Here is a 25956-nt window from a genome sequence, read left to right as displayed (position 1 = left end):
CCTGGCTGTGTGTGTATGTGTAGAGCTGATTACAGTCAATTACAGTACGCTTCATTCTTTATCACCGCATCAGTAAGCAAGAGCCTGAAAACAGGCAGTCTGCCACACTCCACCTACCTACTGCATCTGTCATCTGTCTCTGTGTGCTAATACTCTTCATCACTGGAGATAAGATTGAAAAAAATTAATGATTTACACAGTATCTGCTGCTCGGAAATCCTTCGGACGCAAAAGAACCCCGAAGTATTCAGACACTTAAGCCACACTTAAAATGCTTGAATGTCATTTAATTCAATATAAACCAAGCACCATCTGCAAACAAATGATGCTTTAGCTTTTCCTGGAAAATATCCGTTCTTCTTCACTAAAAGTTGCTGAGGCACAGCTGTACTTTAACAGTGTCAGCTGGCCGATGCTCTCAGCATAAGAGCTTTAAATATAACTCTCACTGATGGCCATCTCGAGTAAGAACTAATGCATGGACTCACATCCGCTGGCTTCACACGGCACCAATAGCTCCTCTGTGTAAGGTGCCACTGTGTGGGTTCATATTACTCTGTTAATTTCTATGCAATTATCTCATAAGCTGCTACATCGGCATATAATTTGACACAGAGGAAAAGTTCAAATCCCCTCACAGGCTAGTTAATGGAAAAAAGTTTAAAGTATTACTCATATTAGCAGGCCTACATTATATGTGTGAAGAACTAAAATAGTAGTACACTAGTAGTTAACTATAGTATGTACATTTTTCAGTAGCGTGGCACTAGTGAACGATTCTCTGGGGAACCACAAATGGCTCTTCTATGGTAACATTGCGAAAACAACCTTTTGGGACCTTTATTTTTAGGAATGTAGCTTAGCTGGTTTAAGAATAGTCTAGTTTTTCCATAAACAAGCTAGATTTTGCACCATAATGTCATATACAGCATTAGAAATTCTGATTCCTTTTAGTGAATTAGTGTGCTTAAGATGGTTGGCCTAAATAAGAGATTCACTGCATCAAACATAACTCCTGCATCTTCTCTTTTGAAGTGATTTTTTAATTAAACGATGCTGTTTGTCACTATGTGTCCATTTCTGTAATCCTAGCAGCTACATTCTTAATGAAACACACAAAATGTTTCTAGAATGTGAAAATGTTCAAGGGGGAAAAAATGGCTGTTTTAAGAACTGTTCACCGTAAGGTTTTCTGAGGAAACCAGAATGCTGCTTCTGTTGCAACCATGAAAAAAACTCACTCTTGGAACCTTTATTTTTTAAAGGTCCCGTTCTTCGTGATCCCATGTTTTAGTTAGTGTGATGTTGTTGTTAGAGTATAAATAATATCTGTAAAAGTCTACAGCTCAAAGTTCAATGCCAAGCGAGATATTTTATTAAACAGAATTCGCCTACAACGAACAACCATTTTGGACTACATCCCTCTGCTTCCTGCAGTAATGACGTCACTAAAACAGTTTTTTGACCAACCTCAGCCCACATGAATACACAAAAAAAGGGGCGTGGTATTGTTGCGCTCCGACGGAGAAGAGGAAGAGTTGCGTTTGTGTTTGTCGCCATGTCGTCGAAACGCAGTTATTTTCATCTCGGAGTCCAATCACCTTTGTTTGGGCTTCCCAGGGACGCTGTACTCGGAGATTAATGGTTACAATTTATGTTTAACTCGGTTCCCGAAAATTATAATCCACATGTAAAACTATGTGCAGCACATTTTGCTGAGGACAGCTTCCTCAATCTCAATCAGTTTAATGCCGGATTCGCACAAAGATTATTCTTGAAAGATGGAGCAGTTCCCTCTTTGTCTGGAGAAGGCATTGTTTATGGACCACAACCGGTAAGTGTATTTTATTATTTAAGTTGGTGCATTTAACAGTTTCTGTAACTTATTACACAAAGGGCAACGCTGTTTAGCTTTGTTAACTAGATGTTAGGGCTGTGCAAAAAAAATCGAAACGTGATTTTCATGCGCATCTCGTCAGTTAAGGCGTTCTGTGATTAGAAGTACATCTCCAGCATGTGTGTTCAGATCAGGATTGCCAGGTTTTCAAAACAAATCCTGCCCACTTGCTTCTCAAAACTAGTCCAAAACTAGCCCAATCGCGTTTCCAGGAGGGTAGCGTGCTCTTAGCTGCTGTCGAATCACAACACAGGAACCGCTGGCACAATCAGAGCTCGTTACGTATTTCTGAAGGAGGGACTTTATAGAACAAGGAAGACATCAGCCCATTTTTATTACAGTGAAAACAGAGGTATACAGATAAGTAAATTGTGTGAAAAATACTGTGTTTTTTTACACGCGAAACATGAACACATGTTATATTTTACACTGGAAACACAATCAAAGCTTAAAAAAGAAAAGAAAAACGTCACCTTTAAGAGTGCACATTATAAAATTTGGTTCAATTTAATGCAGTCACTCTAATTTATATATGTAGATGTTTCAAGCAGATTAAATAAAATTCAGCAAGTACAATATTTTAAATTCTGAACAGGAATAAAAGGCATCAACATGCAGTTTCATTCTTCTCTTAACTATACTAAAATAATGCAAACAACTAGATTAGTAAATTTTCTGAACAAAATGTGAGTGGTGACCTTACCATGTCAAGCCACGATGCCAGGCTGTTGTGGGTGTTTGCCACGTCACTTCTATGCAGTTGCTAACATGTTCTGAGTGTTTTTAGCACATTACTATATGGCTGCACCTCCTCTGTGATATTGTAGGTTCCTAAATATGGTCTATAGACTATGGGTAAAAACTGCACGCCAGTGATCGTACATTACAAAAGTAATAGCACACCTCTTCTCAACAATCTCAAGACCACAGGATGAGTAACTCATCGAAGTTTAATAAGGGCAGAGGTTTGTTCAAATCCCTCTTAGTATGAGCAACAATAAAAACTATGCTTTCCTTAGCAAAAACACTAATTATGTTTCGTTCACTGCATTTATTCTCATTACGATGTGCAGAGCATTGATAAAGTAGATTCACTTTTCACCGTTTTAAATGCAGGATTCTTACAGCTTAAAATACCACTAATTTATCACATGTTTATAGGCATTTCATTTTTAAATGTTTTTGAAAGAAGTCTCTAATTGTCACCAAGACTGCATTTACTTAATGGAAATACAGTAATATTGTGAATTATTATTATAATTTAATATAAGTATATATTTTTTTAAATGTCATTTATTCTGAATTTTCTGCATCATTACTTCAGTCTTCAGTGTCACATGATCTTCAGAAATCATTCTAATATGCTGATTTGCTGCTCAAGAAAAATTTCTTATTATTATCAATGTTGAAAACAGTTCTGCTTCATATTTTTGTGGAAACTATGACACATTTCTTTATTATTTGATGAATAGAAAATTCTAAAGAATGTTGTTTCGTTTGTTTTAATACATTTTATGCATCCTTGCTGAATTTAAAAATAAATGAAGAAAAGAAAATCTTACTGACCCTAAACACTTGAACAGCCGCATACATTTACCATAAACCCCTTCATTAAACATGTTACCTCTGAAAATGACTTTCGAATGCAGAATCATTGGTTCTATTCTGCCTTTACGGTTTCTGGCCCTAAATAACCCTCTAGCAACATGAATAGTTAAAAACCAATCAAAATGGGAAGACCATCATTTCAACAGAAGCCTGTCAAGTCATCCTGAAGGCTAAACATTTGAGTATAATTAAATTACTATAAGGCTGACTTTATTAGGGAATATGTTCTTGATTCTTGCAGGCTTCTTATGTGGTCCTAGAGTGAATATTAAAACCTCAGAGTACAGTGAACTTGATTTATTCTGCACTGCTGCAGCCAAAATGAGTCAGAAGCTCTGTTCCAAAACATAGTGAACTACCTATACTGCATTTTAAGGCATCATCTTGATATTGTACTGCTTCATTCAGTACTGAAGAACAATGCAGAATCTAATTGGAATGGACTATTTAATCCAATATTTTAGTGTGCGGTTTAATGTTGTGCTTATTAGAGTATTGCATAGTTATCTTAGCAACATGCCAATCCCAAATTCTACTAAAATCATATTAGTAAATATGAGTAAAGTAGCTGAAACAGTCCTGGAGGAGAATTCAGAGATCTTGAAATGTCAATAATGAGAAAATTGCATACTAAGCTCTGCATCTGTGGTGCTTATTCACGAGGTATCTGCCCAATATCATGACTATGCTAATGAGAATGCAAATAAAAGTTTGTTGAACTTGACTAGTCCCACTTGCAGTCTGTTTACTCAATGCCTGGTGCATATTACACACATAACTGGAAAGAACTTCCTCAATCCAGCAAAATGCCATTGCTTATGGAGTAAAAGGTGGTTAAACTGTCTACCTGGAAATAGTGCACATGTGGAGAGCTGTATTTTCCAGTCAACACACATTTTAGACTACGTATAGACTTCAGCACAATTTTTTGATGCACTATTTTTTTTAAACATACTTATGTTATACATTTAGCAGACACTTTTATCCAAAGTGACTTACAGTGCTTTCAGGCTATACATGTTTTACCAGTATGTGTGTTCCCTGGGAATTGAACCCACAACCTTTTGCACTACTAATGCAATGCTCCACCACTGAGCCACAGGAACAATATATAGTCTCTATTTTGGATAAACCTCCACCTTAAGAGCACATCAAAACCAAATATTTAGTCCATTTCTGGCTACATGGAACTAAACTGATGTTCTTTCTTTACCAATAGCTCCATGATAGTCTTTAAAGCAAAACACATTGTCCATACTGTGAAAATGCAGTTACACACTTCAAAATGTGTGTGGACATTAATAACAGACAACAAAATTATTGAAGTCAGCTTTATAGTATTATTTTCACATGATGAGACTATTAGCAGTCTGAGACTCCATATTGAATTTAACAGGGCAGAAAGAGGGATTGATTTTTAAAATTGCACACACTGTAAAGGACCTAAATGACGTAATTTTTATACAATTTCACACAATTTATTATTATTTATTTATTTATTGTTAATATGTTTCATCAGTTGAACACTTGGCTAGTTGTCAAAAAACAGCCAAACCATTGAACACCCATATTTTTACAGACTAGTTTTCATTCCTGTCAAAAAATAATACGGCACTGGGTCTATGGTAAAAAGTGTTCAAGCAACTCCAAAACAATTATTCTACCAGATGGAACAAACATCAGGAGAGAGAGAAAGAGAGAGAAAAACCTCTATGGAAGTTTCTTTGCTAAACAAATTTAAAACAAATTAGGTGGAAATCAGGTAAATCACTTTTCAGACTTTTCAAAAATGACTTTGAACTGCCAGAGGTCAAGTTACTTAACCCAGTTAGTCATCTTTCACTTTTTCATTTACGAGTGTTCCTCAATAACATTATGCAATAAGCATAACCTGCTGCGCTTATATTCAAAAGCTGAACTGACATTATTCAAAAATATTAAGTTCTCTTCTCATAAAATATCAAAATGCAAAACCACTTAAGCGCCGATTGATATTAAATGAATACAAAATGATGAATGGATAGTCAGTACTCCTCACTCAAGTGTATAAAACAGCAATATTCTATTTAAAAACGATTAAGTGACTGTTGAAGTGCGCCTTCTATTGCGGATTTAGTCACAGAGGCACCGTTGCAAACGGAACCAATGGCTTTAAGCTCATTCCTTTTTAAAGCAGTGACATCTCCCAGTCAATTACCTCACAAAACTCGGAGCACAGACACAAAAAGTATCCAAATGAAAGGATATTTCTCGAAGTGAGCGTCTGAGCCGTCTTTATCTCACACACAATTCGCGATAATTCCTCTAACCAGTGATCTATCATACAGTGGGGTGGACTTCCATTAGAGACCCTGCAGGGTTTACAGGTACTTAAACCGATTGTAAAACGGGGGCAGAAGGGTCTCTTTCCCTCACGGACACACAGAAAGTGACTGACTTGGAGTGATAAAATGACAGCAGTCCTCCACCTGCATCACTGAGAGCATCAGCATCAGCAGCAGCAGCATCAGTGGTACTCTAGCGCAGGAGGACGCTGAGGGAGGAACACGGGGGATGCAGCAGAAATCCATCAGTCCTCTTACCTTGAAAGGGAACATATGACATGTTCCAACGGCATTGAACGTGTTCTCCGGGTCTCTTCAGTCTCTTGACATGCAAAAATATCCTTCAGGAGTCAAAGGAAGCGAAAAAGCCCTAGTGCTCATGGACTGCGTCGACGCCGGAGCGATATTCCCGTGATGCGAATGGAAAAACCGAAACAAAATCATCGTCCATGGTCGACGAGGGCCATTAGAATGATTACAGCCCGTGTATCACATCACATATCTCACACGCGAAAAACAAGAGTGATAAAAAAGAGGAAAACGAAGGGAGAGAGAGAGAGAGAGAGAGAGAGAGAGAGAGAGAGAGAGAGAGAAGGGGGCGGTGAAGGGAGCGCGCGCGTTTACCAGTGTAGATCGATCTAAATGCACTGTGTGTATGTCTATTAATGTAACCTGATATAATTTCCCTATAGAGTCACATGACTATTAAATACCACCGAATACGGATATGGTAATCACTGTGATGTATGCTACATCAGAGTGTATTTCTATGATGCCATCGCTGTTGATTTTTAAGTCACACAATGAGTGGACAGTTCATTTGAACCTCGATGTGAAATCTTACAGGATTTAACCTCAAATATAATTTTTTTTTTTTTTGGCTAAGGAAAAGTAGGTGTATCACTATTACTAGCCTATTGCTCATAGGCTTTATTGGGATTTGAATAAAGCATATGCAGCTTGTTTAAAATATATTTATTTACTTTAAGGTGATCAGCCTGATGTTTTTTTGTTGAAAAAAATGTTCGAAAAAGTCCTAGACTTTCAGTGAAAGAGGGATGATCCATATCTGATGCCAGAATATTACAGAGAGGAGTGGAATCTTTTTGAGTCAGCAAGCAACCATCTAGCAATGCCCTAACAACCACCAAGAACACAACCAGAAAGCAACATGCAACCAAATCGGTGGGTTTTATACAGTACAAGAATGAATCACTTAAAATTTCCTCAGAAAATGTAAAAATAAGATTTTATTTTTTCCCCCATATTTAAATCAACTCAAACATCTTAAATGTGCCAAACTGGGATATGTGGAAAAGGTTAGAAAAAATAAATTAATAAATAAAAATAGCCAATATATAAACAATACATCTAACAGTGATGTATTAAATTGATTAGAAAACGTTAATTAATAATTTTTCACAGTATTGGATCATCTACATGAAAATATATTGCTACCTTTTAAATTTTAGATTCAGTCGCATATAAAAAACTAAAAAAACTGCTGCTGTAAGCATTTGTTTAATGGAAAGACTTCATTTAGCCAATCAGGAGAGTCACTCTCTTGCCTGTCAATCATTTTGCATTTTCCAAATATGGAAAGCAGGAAGCTGAGAGGGTTAGAGTTGTAGTTTCATTCCAGGATTATGTGAATTGCCCTAGTGTGGGACATTTTTTTCATTTCAGATTTCTGAAACATTGTGATGTGTAACCAAGACATTAAATCCACAACTAATACCATTAAAAAAAAAAAAAACAGGATGTGTCCCCAGCTTTGGAGCTACAAACACAAAACCTTAAGTGTCCCACATTAGGCAGTGTCCCACTTTAGGGCAATTCTCCCTATATGTGTTCATAGAGGTTCAAAAAGGTCTTGGGAACAAAGATAGCCAGCTTTAATTTCAGAAATTCAGCATGATCATCGCAAAGTGTGTTTGCTGCTACGACCTGCATCTACTGACCAGCCAATGAAATTGCAACATTAAATAACCTGTTGATCAAATTGACATGGCGCTAAAACCTAAAACTTCTAAACTCAAATTATTTTCCCTTCGTCTTTTGCAGCATCCTTTTTTTTTCAGCACACATAAAAAGTAAAAACTGTTAAACTGATTTGTCCTGCTCATTATGTTTACCACTATAGCATAATGCTGATGACGTTTTATTCTTTAATAATAACTTGCATCATAGTGTCATCATCATCCTATTGTCTGCATACGTCATCCCCAAGTTTATTAGATCCATGTCGCACAGTGTGATAATGATCTTATAAAACTGCTGAAATTGCAGTCTGTAGGCCCAACACAGACTAGTTTCCCGCCATCTTTCATCTAGACCCGCCCCCTGCAGCACCATAACTAGTTCCCCACTGTAAAACACTACAAGGTTTGGTCAATCATGTGAACATTCTAATAACAACATTTCCGAGTTTACACAACAGTACAGATATGATATGAACAGCTCACGTTACAGTAATGCACATTTACTTCTCTCAAGATTTCCCACAGAGCCATAAAGTGAGGCCTGCTGTCAAGGCAACCGGAGCCAAAATGGCATTCAACACAGACAGAGTAAACTCTAAACTACATCAATCCTGCTGTCTAATGTCATTGTATTTCTGACAGTCCTTATAAAACATAATACGACACGTTTTAACCTCTCAGAAGCATTACAACAAAAATTTCCTGTACTGTCATAAGAGTTCTCACCTGTTATAGGTGGGCGTTTAATGCTCGTACACGACTGCCACCTGGTGGTCTCACACACACACACACACACACACACACACAATCTTTAAAAAAAAATGTAAAGGAAAATTAATGTCAAAGACAAAAGACAACATAAAAAAATCATTTAAATCTGTGGTTAAAAGAAATGGACAAGTGAAACTTTAATACAACATGATACCTTTTTATTGTTTGTTGACATTTTAGGTGTTAACCTAGAGTACATATAAACATAATCTGACAAAAAAACGTCAAAGAATACATCAAATTAAATTTGACTATAAAAAAAAAGTTTCTGCTAAAACTTGTCACCCTGACGTGAAATTAGTCCATCTATGACCTAACAAGTACATACCATGGATTAAAAAAACCACACACAATACATTCATTATCATCCACTGATGGAACGAGCTTCACATAAGGACTAACAGCCTCCTGATTTTATTCAGGTAGAATGGCCTGCATCTAATCTGTAAAGGACCTGATTCATGTTTTCAATTTCTGCCATCTTGAATCATATTTCTGATGCTGCACTTAAAAAAAAAAACAATGAGCAATAAGCTATTTGAGTTACTATGGAAATCCACAAACAGAAAGAAAAAACAAATCATGCTTTGGTAGATCAATTAGGACATACAAGGATGAATTTTTTAAATTTTTAAGTCACATTTATAAAATGAAAAGTCAAAACTCTGACATAAAGAACACATTTAAAAGGAAAAGCCATAATTATAACAAAAAAAATATAACATGCAATACTACATAGAAAGTCAAAATTATGAAGAAAATAAAAGATTTAGACTCTTTTTTTTTAATGCCATTATGACTTTTGTCATAAAATTTTGCCAATTATGACATGGTACTGTAGGTATTATTATTTATTTTTTAATCTTATAAATATGACTTTTTATGTGATAACTATGACTTTTGCCATAATTATGAACATCTCATAATTTGTAAATTCTCATAATTTGTAATTCTTTTTGTCAATTATGACTAGGTCATCATAATTTGTACATTTTATGTCATATTATTACAGTATGTCATAATAATTACATCTCATAAATATGACATTTTATGTCACAATTCCAATTTGACTTTTGATTTCATAACTTTGAAATACCAAAGCACTTTTTTTCTTATGTGTCAGAAATAGGCTTCCATAAGTTAGTGATTTTAACATGGTTCAGAGATTTTAGAACAGTCTGAAATTCATTTAAATTCCTCCTCTGAATAGCATATGCTGAGAAACGATTATAATTTTTGATTATTACTTAAAATGATGTCGTGATGTTTGAAAATGGGTATTAGCTGCATTCTGAATGTTCTGTTTGCCACCCATCATGAAAAGTTTCTAGCCTGCTTGCTACTGAAGGAATATTCCAGGGTTCTGTAAAAGTTCAACGGCATTTGTAGCATAATGTTAATCCCTCCTTTTCTTAAATAAACAAATAAATGTATAAATAAAAAGTTGCAAATATCAAGATTATTTTGAAGAATTTACAATGGAATTAACAGGGTCAGTTTGTAGAACATAAATCTGCAAACTACTAGCATTGAAACATTAACAGATTGGCCTCCTTTACTTCCATTTAAAGTGAAACCCACATTTTTAAGAAGTAGAAATATTTTTTTAGTAATTAACAATATGCCATAATTGCGTATACTGAGTTTAACTTGGCCTAAACCTGGAATAGTTCTTTAATGACTATTTCCCTATCATTAAAATATTACAATTATTGATGTGACCGCATGATGAAGCTTTCCTGAAATTTCTGACTGCTATGTGTACATGAACAACAAGTGATGCTGATGAATAGCTTATACAATACAAATCATGATAATAAAGTTCAAGGCATTCTAAAGGCATTTTCTAACAGTATTCAAAATATAGGAGACACTGTAAAAGAAAGTGTGAGAGATTTAACAGTGTAATCTCAGAGTGAAGCTGCTGTGTAGCTCAACCTGGATTTGCTCGATGTGGTTTTCTCCTCCCGACCTCAGAACACCCACCTGCTCATTGATGCTTTCACACCTCTGCTCGTAACCATGCAAACCCTAATGATGCATCTTGATGTCTCTAGCCCTTTCCTCTTTCTCTGTCGCACACAGGTTCTCAGTACACGCTCACATTTCCCCATTCCACGAGGTACTGGACTTTTCCTTCCGCCGTTATGCGTTTGGCCAGGATCCTGACGGAGTCGCTTCCCCCCCACCCCATCGGCGTGGGCCCCCCCATGCCGACTGTACTGGGGTAGGGTGGCACGTCGTGCAGGAAGAGAGACGGGCAGCTTTCATAGCGATGTCCGGTTGGGTGAGCCGAGGACAGAGAGAATGGAAGGCAAGGGGCTGGAAGTTGACAAGGGTCCTCTGCACTGAAGACAACAAATTAGACATGCAAAAAGAACTCAATCTGAAGGAACAGTTCTCCCAAATTCAAAATGATGAACAATGCAGTTCATAGACTGCAAATGAAAGTACCACAGAAGCAGTCCATAGGACTTGAACACTATATTCCAAGTCTAAAGCCATGTGGCAACTTTGTGTGAGAAAAAAACAAAAATGAAGGCAATATTTACAGTTAATCTTCAGTAGTTTTCTGTTCTGAAATATTTGCATTCAAATTTAGATTTTTCATTTTCAGCATTTAATAGATGCATTTCAATGCATTCTTTATTCACAGACCTGTAATGATGCAGAGTTCTAGACAGGTCCTGAGATCCGCTGTATGAAGGGTGATAGAGCGCATACATTCTCTTGGGAGGTGAACTGTAATACATAAAGACTTTTTTTTTAAGTAAATGAAATACAATTAAGGTTCATGTATTGAATTTCATTGCAGTTCAGATTTGATTTTAACAGGCTACAGACCCCAAATTTATCTCTTGCTCTTGTTTTCTAGGGTCATACAGGCTTGTTCCATCAACGTAACCGTGGCAACATGGCACCAGGTCAATGGCATTTGTTGCAACTCCTTGTGGACACGTCTAAAAAGACATAATCAACAGTTATATCAATAAAAATATAAGCTTAAAGGGCATAACCACCATGAAATTCTTAAAAAAAAACTTTTTGTATATCGAAGAAATAAAGTCACATGAGGGTCATTAAAAAATTATAGCACTTTCAATTTACAACATATAGTACTAAAGATACAGTGAATAACAAATTACAAAAAAATAGACTGTAAACTGTTAAAAAAAATCTGATCAGAACCCAAAGTTTTTTCTGACTTCAATAAAACTAATTCAGTAAATGTCAGAAATGCATTTATTAATGGCGCCTGTATGCCTGTGGCCTCTTGAAAATGATTAAAAAATTTAGACACCTCCCCAACAGAATGGTTTCTTGTTCATAAGTGTTGAAAAGCACAAAGGAAAATTAGACTTTCAAATTATTTTAGGTGATTTCTGCCCATAGTCTTGGATCCATGGCTGTGTAATACAGCACACAGTGGGAGAGAAGCAGTGGTGTCGTGTGTGACAGCAGTGTAAGGAATCACTCCGCTACACACACACTGAATCTAAATGACGGCATTATTCTGAGGCACACAGCTTTAATACAAAAGTCAAGTGACAATAGCAGTTTGACACAGCAGCTCAAAACTAGACACAGCAGTTCCCTACCACTTGCAAGTTATGGTAATGAACGATCACATTAATTGCGAAAGGTTGGGCTAGTTGTTTTGGCAGGTAGGTAAATGTCATAACTACAGCAATTTGCATGCAAAAAACAAACAAACAAACAAACACAAAATTTTCCTTTGAGAAGAGCACCATTATAAATAGCTTTGATGCAATGTATAAAAATGAAAAATGTGCTTACCACACTAAAAGAAACAGCAGCAAGTAAAATAAGATTAAATTAAAAAAGCAATTGCAAAATAATAAAACAAATGTAAAATGTTGTATTTAAGATTGATGTAGAAAATAAAAACACAACAAATAAAAATAAAATAAAATAAAATAAAATAAAATATATAAATAATTGCAAAACAATAACACAAAGGAAAAATTGTACTTAAAATGGATGAGGAAAACCTGTGCAGTACTAAACATTTAATCATTTGGCAGACGCTTTTATCCAAAGCGGCTTACAGTTGAGGAAGTCACAAAACAAAGCACATCTTTTTCTTTCTCTCTCTGTTTTTTTTTTTACAAGTCTCTGAGAGCATAAGCTGTTTCCCTCTCTCTCTCTCTATCTCCCTTTTTTACTCTCTCTGCTCCCTGAAACAATCAATTTGATTAAAATGAATATTATTATTATGTTATTTTTTTAAAGGCTATGGATCCTATTGTATTTTATATGTATTATTCATATATTTGTCCTTGTTTTTGGTGCATATGTTTGTTCTTGTTTTTTTTCACTCTTTTCTGTCTCATGTCTTATTTCATTAGTTTCTCGCTAAAAAAGGAAAAACATAATAAAATAAAATAAATACTATGAACAAGACATGATAAAAACACATTAAAAAAAATGTAAAATACTTTGAAAAGTTTTGGAAAAGTTGTTTACATGCTTACAGCACAAGTAAATATTGAATATACAGAATATTTTGTGTGTGTGCTTGTGTGTCTATATATATATATATATTTCGAGGTGTTGGCATTATTCATGTTGACAGGCTTTTCTGGTGCTGTGACCTTTAATATCCAGAAGCTATACGAATGCTGAACCTTTGACTTTAGTTTGACTTTAGCTACTTGGGACTTTAGTTTCTTAAATTAGGGCTGTCAATAAATGTAAATTTTTAACTGGTTTAATACAAGTTTATTTCAAGATAAATTTTGCAAGATAAATTTTTTTAAGGACCCTTGGAGACTCCAAAAGGACACCAAAGAACCTAGTGATTAACGTCGACAGCCCTATTTTTAAATATAGCAAAACCTTCTCTAAATGGCTGCATGCAATCATTGACTTGCAAGGGTAGACAGGCCTTGTTGACTCAGCGTAGCATATTGTAAAAATAAGTCAAATGAATATGAGGAGACAAACAACTCAAAAGGTGATGTTAGAAGTCTGTGATGGATGAGAGAGTCTCATTACTGATGCAGAGGGGGCTTGGTCTTTTGATTGCTGTTGTTGAAGGCAGACACACTGACCTGTGTCTCAGTGACGCGGCGCTTTGATTTACGGGCCTCCAGACCCACCGCTCTCCGCTGGTACGGCAGTGATGTGGGACTGGAGAGAAGACAAGAACTGACTTCAACATCAAATCCAATTCAATGTATTTGATTTTTAAAATATGAATTTTAATACATTTTTTAAATAAAAGTACAAAAAAGCAAACGCAAAACAATAACAAATTGCATTTAAAATAAGATGGATGAGAAAAACAAAGTCTCAAAATGCTGAGATTTTTATGTAACTGAATCTTTGTAAGTATAGGCATTAATAATGCTTTTCTGGTGCTGTACCCCTTTAAATCAAAAGGCCACTATATATATATATATATATATATATATATATATATATATATATATATATATATATATATATATACTTAGCAAGTATTATAGAAAGATAGATAGATAGATATTGTTTATTGTATATGTATGTATATTGTATAATGATTTATATTTATGCACATTGTTTTCAACATCAAATCCAATTAAAAGTATTTTTTACATTTTAAAGTAAATAAAACTATACTAATGTATATATATACTGTTTCATACTAGTGGTGTTTTGTGTACTGTTTTTTGTTTATTTGTTTTTAGCCTGGCAAACATGCTCTCAATGAACAATTAAATGATCAAAAAAACTGCCTAAAGTTTATTTTAAAAATCTGCTTGTGTTTTTCATATTTGGAACGTCATGAGGGTCAGTAAATAACATTAATAAGAATAATTTTCATTTCTTTGAAGTTACTTCTGCCTTGTATGAAGTCAGTGTGAAATAAATCTTCTCCATATTTCTTGGAACAATGTTTTAATTCATATTATTTTTTTTTAAAGTCTACATAATCTTTTAGCTAAAACTTTTTGTTTTTCGCTTATGTCATAAATCTCTCTTCTCATTTTATCAACAAGTGTTAATTTTTGTACTGTATGTGTCATCCACTTTTCATGATCCAGTAAAATCTCAATAATTCCCTTTTTACTGTTTTATTTAGAAATACATCAATTAAACAATGAAAATAGTTTGTAAATTGAATTTAATGTTAATGCTCCTGTCCCTGACCTTCTCCTGTGGGTGATGTTGATTGGCTGTTCGGCGATAAAAGGTGATTGGTCTGATGACAGAGGGGGAGGAGCCCGAACTTGAAGACCAAAGAGACACTTCTTCTTCTTTATTTCCTTCCCCGAAACAAACCTATAAAACAGATCGAAATCAGATTGGATTGGTATTCAGCTGCTGTTCTTCAGCGCTCAATGACAGTTTTTTTATTTGTTCCTGGGCGTCTCTCAACACTTGCCAACTAAAACATCCGATTCAGTTATTTAAGTGCTAGCGTATGAGCGGCATCAACCACAAACCTTGACAGAAAGAAAATTGAAATGGACTTTAAATTATTTCTTTTGAAAAGACAGACCCACCTTCAGCTATCAAAGTACTATTTGCAGAGAGTGAAATCACACACTCAGAGTCACTTAGAATGTAAAGCAATTACAGAAATGTTTTTGCAGATATTATTGCAAATATGTGATATATCCTTATGGGCTGCCACACGGAAATCAAGCAGAACGGCAGTTTTCAGAGCATAATCCATGTCTCACCTGTCTTTGTGGGAATTTAAAGCATTGAGCAGGTTTTGGCTACGGTCTTGCCTCGGTGTATCTGACAGCTGAGAGACCAAGAGTTGAATGAAAGGCAGCGTGTAACAAATGCATTTGAAAGTTAAGAGCACAGATTGACCACAAACTGCAAGAGCGAGTATTCAAAACTACACTCAAGGATACAGTCAAGTCAACACAAAAATCAAGAGTGACCCTATTTACTTCCTTAAAACCTTATGAAACAGCTCTGCCAGTGCAGTTTTCTGTCCTGTGTTGAAGTATTTCTTACTGAAAAGACAGCGACGTATATTGAAGTGCTTAATATTAGTCAATATATTGATTTTCTTCTTACTATGGTTAGTCAGAAGCAGGTGGTGGTATTTATCATTTCTGGAGGAATAAAAATCATCATTATTATACAGAAACGTTTATTGGATAAAAGGGTGAATTATTGCTGTGCAATAAAATAATTATCATTGATATTTTGAATGAGTTTTTTTTTTGTTATGTTATAATTTGAGTTTTCATTTGAACTTATAAAGGTTTTCATCATTTTGTTTTGTGATTTTGTCATGTTTGTTATTTTTTTACATTTAGATTTATTTTAAATGTATTTTTATTTCAGTTTCAGTATTTTCTTAAGTTTACATTTTCCATCTAATATTTTATTTTATGTCATATTTATTTCAGTGAATAAAAATATTTTAGTTGATTTTTATATATATATAAAATCTAAACACATACATGCATACATAGAAATATATGCATACAATAAAAAAACATTTTTAAGTAATTTTATATAATTCAGATTTTGATTTTGTTTTTTTTTTAAGATTTTTTTTTAAGTCAAGTTTAAGTTGACAGTAGCAATACTAATATGTATACATATACTAATATATATATATATATATACACACACACACACACACACACACACACAACCAATTTCTGGTAGATATCCTTTTTCATTGATAAATATGCCAGATAACAAAAGTAAAATGGGTTGCATTTGGTGTTTCATGTTGACTTTAAATTGAGCTGTGCCTGTGCTATTGACTAGTATATTTTCCTACCGTGCCAAGAAGCAACGATTCCCAATTTTCATTTGCAAAAGACATGATTTCATGATCAAAATCAAAATACTTCCTCTTGCAGCACAGGGAGAGATGATACAGCACCAAATGGGCCAAATCTACCCTGCAATCCAACAGAATGAGGATCATCAGAAACGACTTTCAGCTTTTCAGATCAGTTCTGCAGTCCTTCAAACAGAACAGAAGCAGCGCTCTTACCAGGTCATTGGAAGCCTCTGGACGGTCTCTGGACCATTTGTGCACACTGAGCACTGGAACTGATAAAAACTGAAAGGTGAAGTAGAGACATGGTTGAAAATGTTTAGACAGAATTAGCTTAGCAACAGCATGTGCTTAACAACGGCATCAGCCTCACCGGTCTCCATAGAGAAGAGGTTTGGTCAGGCACTGAGTGCAAGCTTCATGAAACCACTGCCCACAACTCCCACACTGCAACATCTTCAGATTCCACCTGACAGAAACAACACGCTTCAGTTTAGACACATCACTCTAAAACTAAAACGAAGTAATAAATGTTACAATTGTTGGTTGGGCAATTTCCTTTTAAAGAATTTATTAAATAGATTTCCTGCAAATACAGTACAGTGCACCCAGAAAATATTTAAACTCCTAAAACACACTTCAAATGTCCGGATGTCATTACAATGAACTAAAACTATTAAAATTGAACTATCGATTAAAAAAACTATAACTAAATAAAACTATAACTGAAATAAAAATCATTAAAGAACGATCAAGACATGTTAAAACATACAAACACACACAGAAATAAGAGTGACAAAACATTCAACAAAATTATAAAAATTTAATTTGAAATTAAAATGGAAAATATAATACTACAATAAAATGAAAAATATGAAAATAAAAATGAGTTCAAAATATTTAAGGAATAGTTGACCTAAAAATTGAAATTTGCTGAAAATGTATTCACCCTGAGGCCATCATAGAGGAGTCTGGAGAAATGTAGCATTATATAACTTGCTCACTAATGGATCCTCTGCAGTAAATGGGTGCCGTCAGAATGAGAGTCTAAACAGCTGATAAAAACATCACAGTAATCCACAAGCAATCCACACAAGTCCCGTCCATCAATTAATGTCTTGTAAAGTGAACAGATCCGTGTTTGTAAGAAACAAATCCATCATTAAGGTTTTTTAACTTTAAACTTAAACATAATCCATAATAACGCTTTCTCCAGTGAAAAAGTCTCCTGTTGTTCTCTCACATTAAAAACCACCGACATTTTTGTTCAGAACAGTTTTGGACTGTTTTTGCTTGTTAATGTGTATATCTGTGCTTGATGTTTCTTTCTTTATTCAGACCAGAAGACTTTTTCACTGGAGAAAAATATTATGGATAGGGGACAGATATTTTTGCCAAAAATAAATGGTTTAAAGTTAAAAACCTTTTAATGATGATTTGAAGATTTTCACAAATCACAAGATATTAACTGATGGACTGGAATGGTGTGGATTACTGACTCTCATTCTGACGGCACCCATTCACTGCAGAGGATCCATTGCTGAGCAAGTGATGCATTTGCTAAATTTCTCCAAATCTATTTTTATGAAGAAACAAACTATAACTCGAACTGAAATGTTGCATACTGCATACTGTTTCACACACTACTTTTCCAAATATAAGACCAAATCAGTATTCCATTCTAAACATCATCATAGTCATGTGAGAATGATATAAGTTGGACTCACTCTCCTGGTCCAGCACAATAGCAGTAACACTGCTGCTGGTTGGTCAAGTGCTGCGGGTCCCAGTCTAAAGATAACAGCTGATAGGGCAGCCGCACTTTCATGATCTGCATGAGCCGTGCGAAACGTCCTCTTTTTAACGCTCCCCCTCTCTAGGACAGAACACAGCTCGTCATTCTAATGTATCTCATGTGATCTCCTGTCACATAAGCACATTTAACAGCGATTTCATCTGAAGATTAAATTTGAAGAAGACACGCTGAAGGAAGTCATTAATATTTTCTGCTGGAGGGGGGGGGCGAATATGATTTCATCTTCAAATGCGCTGACAGACGTGTTAAAGCACAGGACCATTTAGCTCTACAACCGCCATCACCTGCAGAGTGCTGCAATGCAATAAACACGCAGTCAAGTGCAGGAAGCCATGGATACCCTTTACATCTCAGAGCAGGATTAAAGCTTGTGTGTTATTTGAAATAGACCTTGATTGACAACGTTGTCCATGTTTCTAAGTATTCATTTCAGGGTTTAGGCGAGGTACAACCTTTGTTGCGACTGCGAAGACACATTGGCGGCATATCCAGCTGTTGGGGTCTACTTCAGGTTCAATGGGCGGCGTGTGGCACTCTGGATGATAACCTGAGGGAACAATGGTTTAAGAAATACATGCAATGCGAGTAACACATTACTTGATACAAAGACTAAAAAAACTGTACAACAAATAGAAGAAATCAAAACGGTTTCATTTTCATTTGTCATATTACCATGGCGACATTTGAGGCAGTTTATGAGAGGCTCTTTAAGAGGCGGAGCATCACAGATACAGCACACCTCCTCTCCACCTGAAGAGACTGAGCACAAGAAACAAAAAACGTAAGCATTTTCAGTACAGACAACAACTAGATGTTTCATTATCTACTGTAGTATACGTCAACATTCTATTTTGTCATTTACTTTAGACTAAAAATCAACACAAAAGAAAAAATAAATACATTAATGTAATACATGGTTTCTTATTTTCATTTTCAGCTAATGATCAATTATACATTAAAATGCAATTTTAGTGCCCTTTTTTACATCCCAACCAGCCTGAGACATTCAAGCTGCTTAAAAACTGTTCATTTTGTATTTATTATCGCAATTCCCTTGCAGACATAAGTGACGCAATTGACACAAACAAATATATTTTCAGAATAGATTTATAGTGGCAAAGTAGTAAATTACAAACTTAAAATAAATCAATAAATAACTTCAGTTAGTATTTTTTATTAATATTTTGTGAATTGCTCATAATTCTTTATGGCATAACTCTGGTGTTAATTCTAGAGTTTCTAGAGTTTAATATAATAAAATCTGTCTAGAACATGTCTGGGTCACATGTAACCCAAAACAAAAAGAAAAATGTAAGAAATTAAATTTAAAAGAATATATATATATATATATATATATATATATTCTAATTACAATGATGCAAAATAAATAAATTATACATATATATGGCAGTGTTTGTGGTTATCTTTAGTTTAGGTCGATTTAAATAAATTTACCTATTTTTGGAAATAAATTAAAAAGTAATGAGTAATGAGAATCACTGTTGAGAAATATGAGAAAATTACTATATATATATATATATATATATATATATATATATATATATATATATATATAAAATCAAAACAATAGTCCTAAAAAAAGCTTCATTTTCTTCTAAATTTATTACTTATACATTTATTTTGGATGTATTCACTTACTTTTTAATTTTGAATCTAAAGTTTATTCACTTACAAGAGTGGATGTCTTTCCTGAGGACCCAAAATTCAGAGTTATCCTCAAATCTAACCAAACAGCACTGCTTGACGCTGTCCACCTGCCAAATAAATACAGTCATACATCACAAACACACAACATACGAGTCACAAAGTTTCAAAGTTGCTCTTTCTGTCTCTCTGCTAGTGTCCTTTTCTCTCTTCCAAACTAACTTAGGCAAACAGCAAACTTACTCGTCTGACATTGCCAAGGTACAGAAGTCCATCGCTCCACCTGGCTAAAACATCCTCTCCTTCACTAACTCCCCCCATCCTGAAGAGCGCGGGAAAGAGAAGTCCAAAAAAGATCCAGGGGCATTAAAATGTGTTTCCACACCAGCAGCAAACAGCAGCCACCTAAAGGGTTAAACTCTGTGCATAGCGATAGTATACAGTACAGTAGGATAAATGATGAAGAGTCAATGCACATTGCAGTGCCACACATGATCAAAAACACTGGCTGCCATATGCAACGGACCATGTTATATGCAGATGACACAACAATGCATGAAAGAGCGCGCAGTTGATTGCATGCAAATCGCATGGCCAGATGTGCCCTAATCAATGCACCTAACTCATAAGAGCTGACACACATGATGGCACGCGCACGCACATATCAATTAACACGCATGACAGACCATACGTGGACGGGATGTACCTGTGTTAAGTGTTCTGCTCTGCTGGGGTCACAGAGACGGGGATAAGATGTCAGTCTCACATGAAATGCCTGACGCCCGGTGTTGTTCTGCGTCTCAATCACTGTCCCGAATAATCGGCGCGTTTGGAGAGTCGCGGCGGATCAAACGCGCGTCACTCAAGCCGTCAGTGCGCAACCGTCTGTCCGTCCGTCTCTCTTACTGTCTGTCTTCTGCTTCATGTTCTCAACCTCCTTCTGTCTCTCGGTTTTTGCTATCAGGCGTGTTAGTCGGGAAAGCGGCAAAAGAATCAGCCCGAGAGAGACGCCATCATCATCTCTGCCTCGCTCTCCTTCGACTTGTTGTGACGCAGACATAAAACACAGGGAGATGGAGAGGGGGGGAGATCCGGAGAACACCTTCACATCTGTATGACTGACCGACATCCCACTGGATTGAATGCCGCCACGACCACCTGCGCTCGACCCCACAGGCGCTCGGCCAGTGCCGCGCACTCACGGCGGCTCATTAGGGAAAGTTTGGGCTGTAATTAGTCCAGCAGAGCTGCGCCGTGGACTTTTTGGAGAAAGTTTGGAAATGCCCTTGGGTGCCGGCAAAAAGCTGGCAATGGTGTTACGCGCCGTATCCCGCGTAAAACAAACAGGAAAATAGATTTTCTTTGAAAAAGTTTGAACCTGCGGAAGAAAAAACACAATGTTAACCGGTATGAGTGTAGATAGAGTGTAGACTATATATTTATTCACAATTCATTTTATTAGATGAAATACTTAGCATTAATATTATGTATTTAAAAAAATATATATTTGTTGAAAAATATGAACATGAAAACACTTATTGTGCACAATATCTACAAAATATAACAATATATAACACTATATATATATATAAATATATATATATATATATATATATATATATATATATATATATATATAATATTATATTTATCACTGTCAAATTATTAAAATATAATACTATAAATAAATGATTATTAAACATTTGCACATTATATATTATACTATTGTATCTTTATATAACACACACACATTTTTACTTACACTTTTACTGTTGAAGACCAAAAAGTAATATAATCTTATTTAATGTCACAACACATGGCCTAATAGTAACAAAAATAGATGCGATAGATCAAAACGAACCAAATTCTTGATATATCATAACACACTGTGATGACAATAGTGCAGAAATGTTCAAAATGGCCTCTGGTGTGCTTTTTGTAAAGCAGTTTTTGGATAGTCCAGCAGAGGGCGCAAAACACAAAGATGCAATGTGCAATAGAGACTGGCTTTATTCTCAACAAAGGCTGCATTTTAGATTCTTTCTAACATAGTGATTCTTCACACAAACTTGAAAGTGTTGTGGGCAACACACATTTTATATAATATGTTTCTAAGCCATTTAAAGAGCAAACCGCTTGACAAGGGGGATATATTATTCATAAGCACCCAACCACTAGTTTAATTAGTCCACTCCAACAAATTGAATGCATAGCTCACATTACTTTTATGCTTTTATTCACCACAACAACCTTTTAATGAACACAGAAATCTCCCTCAGACATATTATTCCAGCTAATAGAGACGCAGAGCCCTTGCATAATAACACATTTAGCTTCTAATTTCATAACATAACAGATGGAAAGTGTCCTGACAAACAAAAGGTCACAATATGGCTTCTTGTGCATATACTATAGCTTTGTTTTAAAATGGAAAATTATGAGCCTATACATATAAACATAATTTAATACCTTTTGACATTTATTGTTTGGATAAACAAAACATTATTTTGCTTAAACCCAATTCTAGTTTTTCCAACCCCCCTTTGGGTTGCTAATTTATGCCATATGTGGTGTGCTATGATTGGTAATAAATGATAATAGATCATTGTATGATAATTATTTGGTGCAACTTATTGTTTTCCATGGCACAGTAAGCATGCTATTTATTGTCCTTATTTTTGTTGTTAAAGGTCTTCTTGCCTGCAAGGTCCTGCCATAAAAATATTGCAAGGTCGGAGTGGAGGAGTCCACAGCTGGCACTCTCCGCTCAAGGATTAGCTTTAAATAATCACCCTGCTAGGAACTGCCCAGCCATTCAACAGCATAAATCATTTACATCAGAAACTTCAACACCACTGGCCACTTAAAATGCAGGCCGTGAAACAACACCAGGCAATAAAATACAACCTTGACAATGTGTGAGCATTCACAAACACACACCAACACACATATACACACCCACACAGCTAAATGGGACTTCTTATTGACATACTGTTCATAAATAAAGCTAATATTTATAAATGGGTTTGTAGCTGAGACTTAATATCCAAACAAGATTTTAGGTTAAAATGTATTTGCATGTATAAGAGTGAGGCTTTTTTATACAAAACTCCATGTAGTCACTCAGTTAACATGAGATCCTAGAACCATAATTACATAATAAAAAATGATATAATAAATAAATAGGCAAACATTGATCACAATTATACATGAAACAGCTATCAACAAAATAATAATAATAATTAAAGCTGCAAGCAGCGATGAACGGGCCCTCGCACCCGGGCTCACCGGCAGTGAGTGGCTTTAGTAAATAGGTGAACGGTGAGAAATATGCATTTAAACTCATAAATATAAGTGGAATATATCAATGTTTATTCCATATATGTGCCAATCTTTCTGTTGCCAGCAGGTGGCCCTATCATTATAGTGGAAAATTGGCCTTCAGATGTGTTCAGGCCAGGACTCTTATCGAACATGCGGAGTCTGGGGAAGATCGAACATTTTATGCCTGAGTTACAACAACTTCTCTTGCTGTGGTGAGACATCAAATTTTGTCATGGCGCCATGGACACGCCCTTTAACAAAAACTCAAGATTGCCACAATTTAACATTACACAGGCCTTTAGATTAGACTGACCACAAAAATACATTAATGTCAAAAAATCTCTAGAAGTAGTTTATCTCAGTGTAAAATATGTCACTTCCTGTTGCCAGCAGGTGGCGCTATGACTATAATTGAATATGGGCATGTAGATCTGTTAAGGGCAGAAGTCTTATCTAACATGCAAAGTTTGGGGCAGATTGGACACTGTATGTCTGAGTTACAGCAACTTCCTTTTTCATGGCGAAACATCGAAATTTGTCAGGCCGCCATGGACACTCCCTTTAACGAAATCTCAAGATCTTCGCAATTTAACATCGCAAAGGCCTTTAGATTTAACTGACCAAGTTTGATGCTGATCTGAATAAATCTCTAGGAGGAGTTCGTTAAAGTACAACCCCTGAAAATGCCAAAAACAACACCAATTTTGCAGAGAACATTCTAAATAACTGACTTCCTGTTTGGATTCGGATTTCGTACCAAGAGACTTTTTCGTAGATATTGGTGTGTTACATGTGTGTACCGATTTTTGTACATGTACGTGAAACATAGCTTGAGGCGCACTCCATTGAAAGTGTATATGCACTCAGTTGAAAGTGTATAGGTGGCGCTATCGAGCCATTTTGCCACACCCAATGGAATATTGGCCTTCAGATCTGTTCAGGCCAGGACCCTTATCACACATGTGAAGTTTGGGCAAGATCGGACATTTTATGCCTGAGTTATAACATCTTTTATTCCCATGGCGACACATCAAACTTCGTCACGGCGCCATGGACACGCCTTTTAACGAAAACTCAAGATCTTCACAACTAAACATCACACAGGTCTTTAGATTAGACTGACCACAAAAATAATATTGATGTCATAAAATTTCTAGGAGTAGTTTGTCGCAGTGTAAAATATTTCACTTCCTGTTGCCAATAGGTGGCGCTATGACTATAACTGAATATTGGCATGTAGATCTGTTCAGGTCAAAAATCTTATCCAACATGTGAAGTTTGGGGCAGATTGGACATTGTATGTCTGAGTTACAGCAACTTCCTTTATCATGGCGAAACATCGAAATTTGTCAGGCCACCATGGACACGCCCTTTAACGAAACCTCAAGTCCTTCGCAATTTAACATCGCAAAGGCCTTTAGATTAGGCATACCAACTTTGGTGTTGATCTGAATGAATCTCTAGGAGGAGTTCGTTAAAGTACAACCCCTGAAAATGGCAAAAACAACACCAATTTTGCAGGGAAAATTCAAAATAACCGACTTCCTGTTGGGATTAGGATTTCGTACCAAGATACTTTTTTGTAGGTATTGGTGTGTTACATGTGTGTACCAATTTTTGTACATGTAGCTACGTGAAACATAGATCGAGGCGCACTCCGTTGAAAGTGTATAGGTGGCGCTATCGAGCCATTTTGCCACACCCGATGGAATATTGGCCTTCAGATCTGTTCAGGCCAGGACTTTTATCAAACATGTGAAGTTTGGGGAAGATCGGACATTTTATGCCTGAGTTATAACATCTTTTATTCCCATGGCGAGACTTTGAATTTTGTCACGGCGCCATGGACACGCCCCTCAACGAAAACTCAAGATCTTCACAACTTAACATCGCACAGGCCTTTAGATTAGACTGACCACAAAAAAGACATTGATGTCATAAAATTTCTAGTAGTTAGTCGCAGTGTAAAATATGTCACTTCCTGTTGCCAATAGGTGGCGCTATGACTATAACTGAATACGGGCATGTCAATCTGTTCAGGTTCGGAGTCTCATCAAATATGTGAAGTTTGGGGCAGATTGGACATTGTATGTCTGAGTTATAGCAACTTCATTTTTCATGGCGAATCATCGAATTTCGCCAGGCCGCCACGGACACGCCCTTTAACGAAAACTCAAAATCTTCGCAATTTAACATCGCAAAGGCCTTTAGATTAGGCATACCAACTTTGGTGTTGATCTGAATTAATCTCTAGGAGGAGTTCGTTGAAATACAACGCATTAAAATACAACCCATTTGACAAAAATTTATTCAGATGAAGGAAAAGTGGATAATAACATGAATGATGTATAAAAAATAAAATTATTTTATGTCAGATAAATTAAGGAAAATAATGTAGCTGGAATAGCAGCAAAATAGAATAAAATATTAGCTAATTTGAAAATTAACAAATGCTATCTCAAAAAATTAACATTATTTTATTGCAGATGGTAAAATTAAATGATATAAAAAAAAAATATATATATATATATATATATATATATATATATATATATATATATATATATATATATATATATATATATATATATATATTTTATATATTATTATTTTTTTTTTGATGAATGAGGAAACTGAAGTGACCGGAGTAGCAGCAATATACAATAAAATTAAATAAAGAATGGTAACTGCAATATATATATATATATATATATATATATATATATATATATATATATATATATATATATATATATATATATATGAATCAAAAAAATGAAGGAAATAAAGTGTCTGGAGTA

At 35.4% G+C, this 25956-nt stretch overlaps 2 protein-coding genes across 9 annotated transcripts in view; both read right to left on the bottom strand.

Moving 5' to 3' along the window:
* LOC132103388 (ras/Rap GTPase-activating protein SynGAP-like) overlaps positions 1-6456 on the bottom strand; it is a 138271-nt gene extending 131815 nt beyond the window's left edge. For 3 of the 7 annotated variants that reach the window (XM_059508455.1, XM_059508460.1, XM_059508457.1), the window contains exon 1: positions 6088-6454. In XM_059508455.1, the coding sequence (XP_059364438.1) occupies positions 6088-6109 (22 nt within the window). In that variant the 5' untranslated portion in view covers positions 6110-6454. Of the gene's footprint in view, positions 1-6087 lie in introns of all 7 variants that reach the window. The other 4 variants (XM_059508456.1, XM_059508463.1, XM_059508462.1 and 1 more) reach the window with 3 other exon arrangements.
* Positions 6457-9593: 3137 nt separating this feature from the next.
* On the bottom strand, positions 9594-21069 carry LOC132103379 (PHD finger protein 1-like). 2 transcript variants are annotated; one of them, XR_009423364.1, is made up of 16 exons: positions 20538-21069; positions 20075-20153; positions 19860-19941; positions 18839-18925; positions 18619-18713; positions 18078-18226; positions 16724-16819; positions 16567-16635; positions 16348-16471; positions 15275-15342; positions 14739-14870; positions 13658-13736; positions 11427-11542; positions 11241-11324; positions 10569-10930; positions 9594-10455 (listed from the first exon to the last, which is right to left on the bottom strand). XR_009423364.1 is itself a non-coding variant. In XM_059508443.1 (15 exons), the coding sequence occupies exons 2-15, from the start codon at positions 20150-20152 to the stop codon at positions 10672-10674; spliced, it is 1518 nt and encodes a 505-aa protein (XP_059364426.1). In that variant the 5' UTR covers position 20153; positions 20538-21068; the 3' UTR covers positions 9594-10671. The 2 variants fall into 2 exon arrangements, 1 of the variants encoding a protein (XP_059364426.1); XM_059508443.1 differs by having other exon boundaries at positions 9594-10930; positions 20538-21068.
* Positions 21070-25956: the final 4887 nt, after the last annotated feature.

This window comes from Carassius carassius, chromosome 24 (genome assembly GCF_963082965.1).
Source record: "Carassius carassius chromosome 24, fCarCar2.1, whole genome shotgun sequence".
NCBI classification, from domain to species: domain Eukaryota; kingdom Metazoa; phylum Chordata; class Actinopteri; order Cypriniformes; family Cyprinidae; genus Carassius; species Carassius carassius.
This window is presented reverse-complemented; position numbering and strand designations above follow the sequence as displayed.

Bases quoted from the DNA above. Each gene is read 5' to 3' on its own strand.
- LOC132103379 (XM_059508443.1), bottom strand. From the start codon at position 20,152: ATGGGGGGAGTTAGTGAAGGAGAGGATGTTTTAGCCAGGTGGAGCGAT. The intron at 18,714-18,838 runs GTAATATGACAA...TTGTTCCCTCAG, and splicing joins CTGCCTCAAATGTCGCCATG to GTTATCATCCAGAGTGCCAC. The intron at 10,931-11,240 runs GTCTGTGAATAA...TGTTGTCTTCAG, and splicing joins AGAACTCTGCATCATTACAG to TGCAGAGGACCCTTGTCAAC.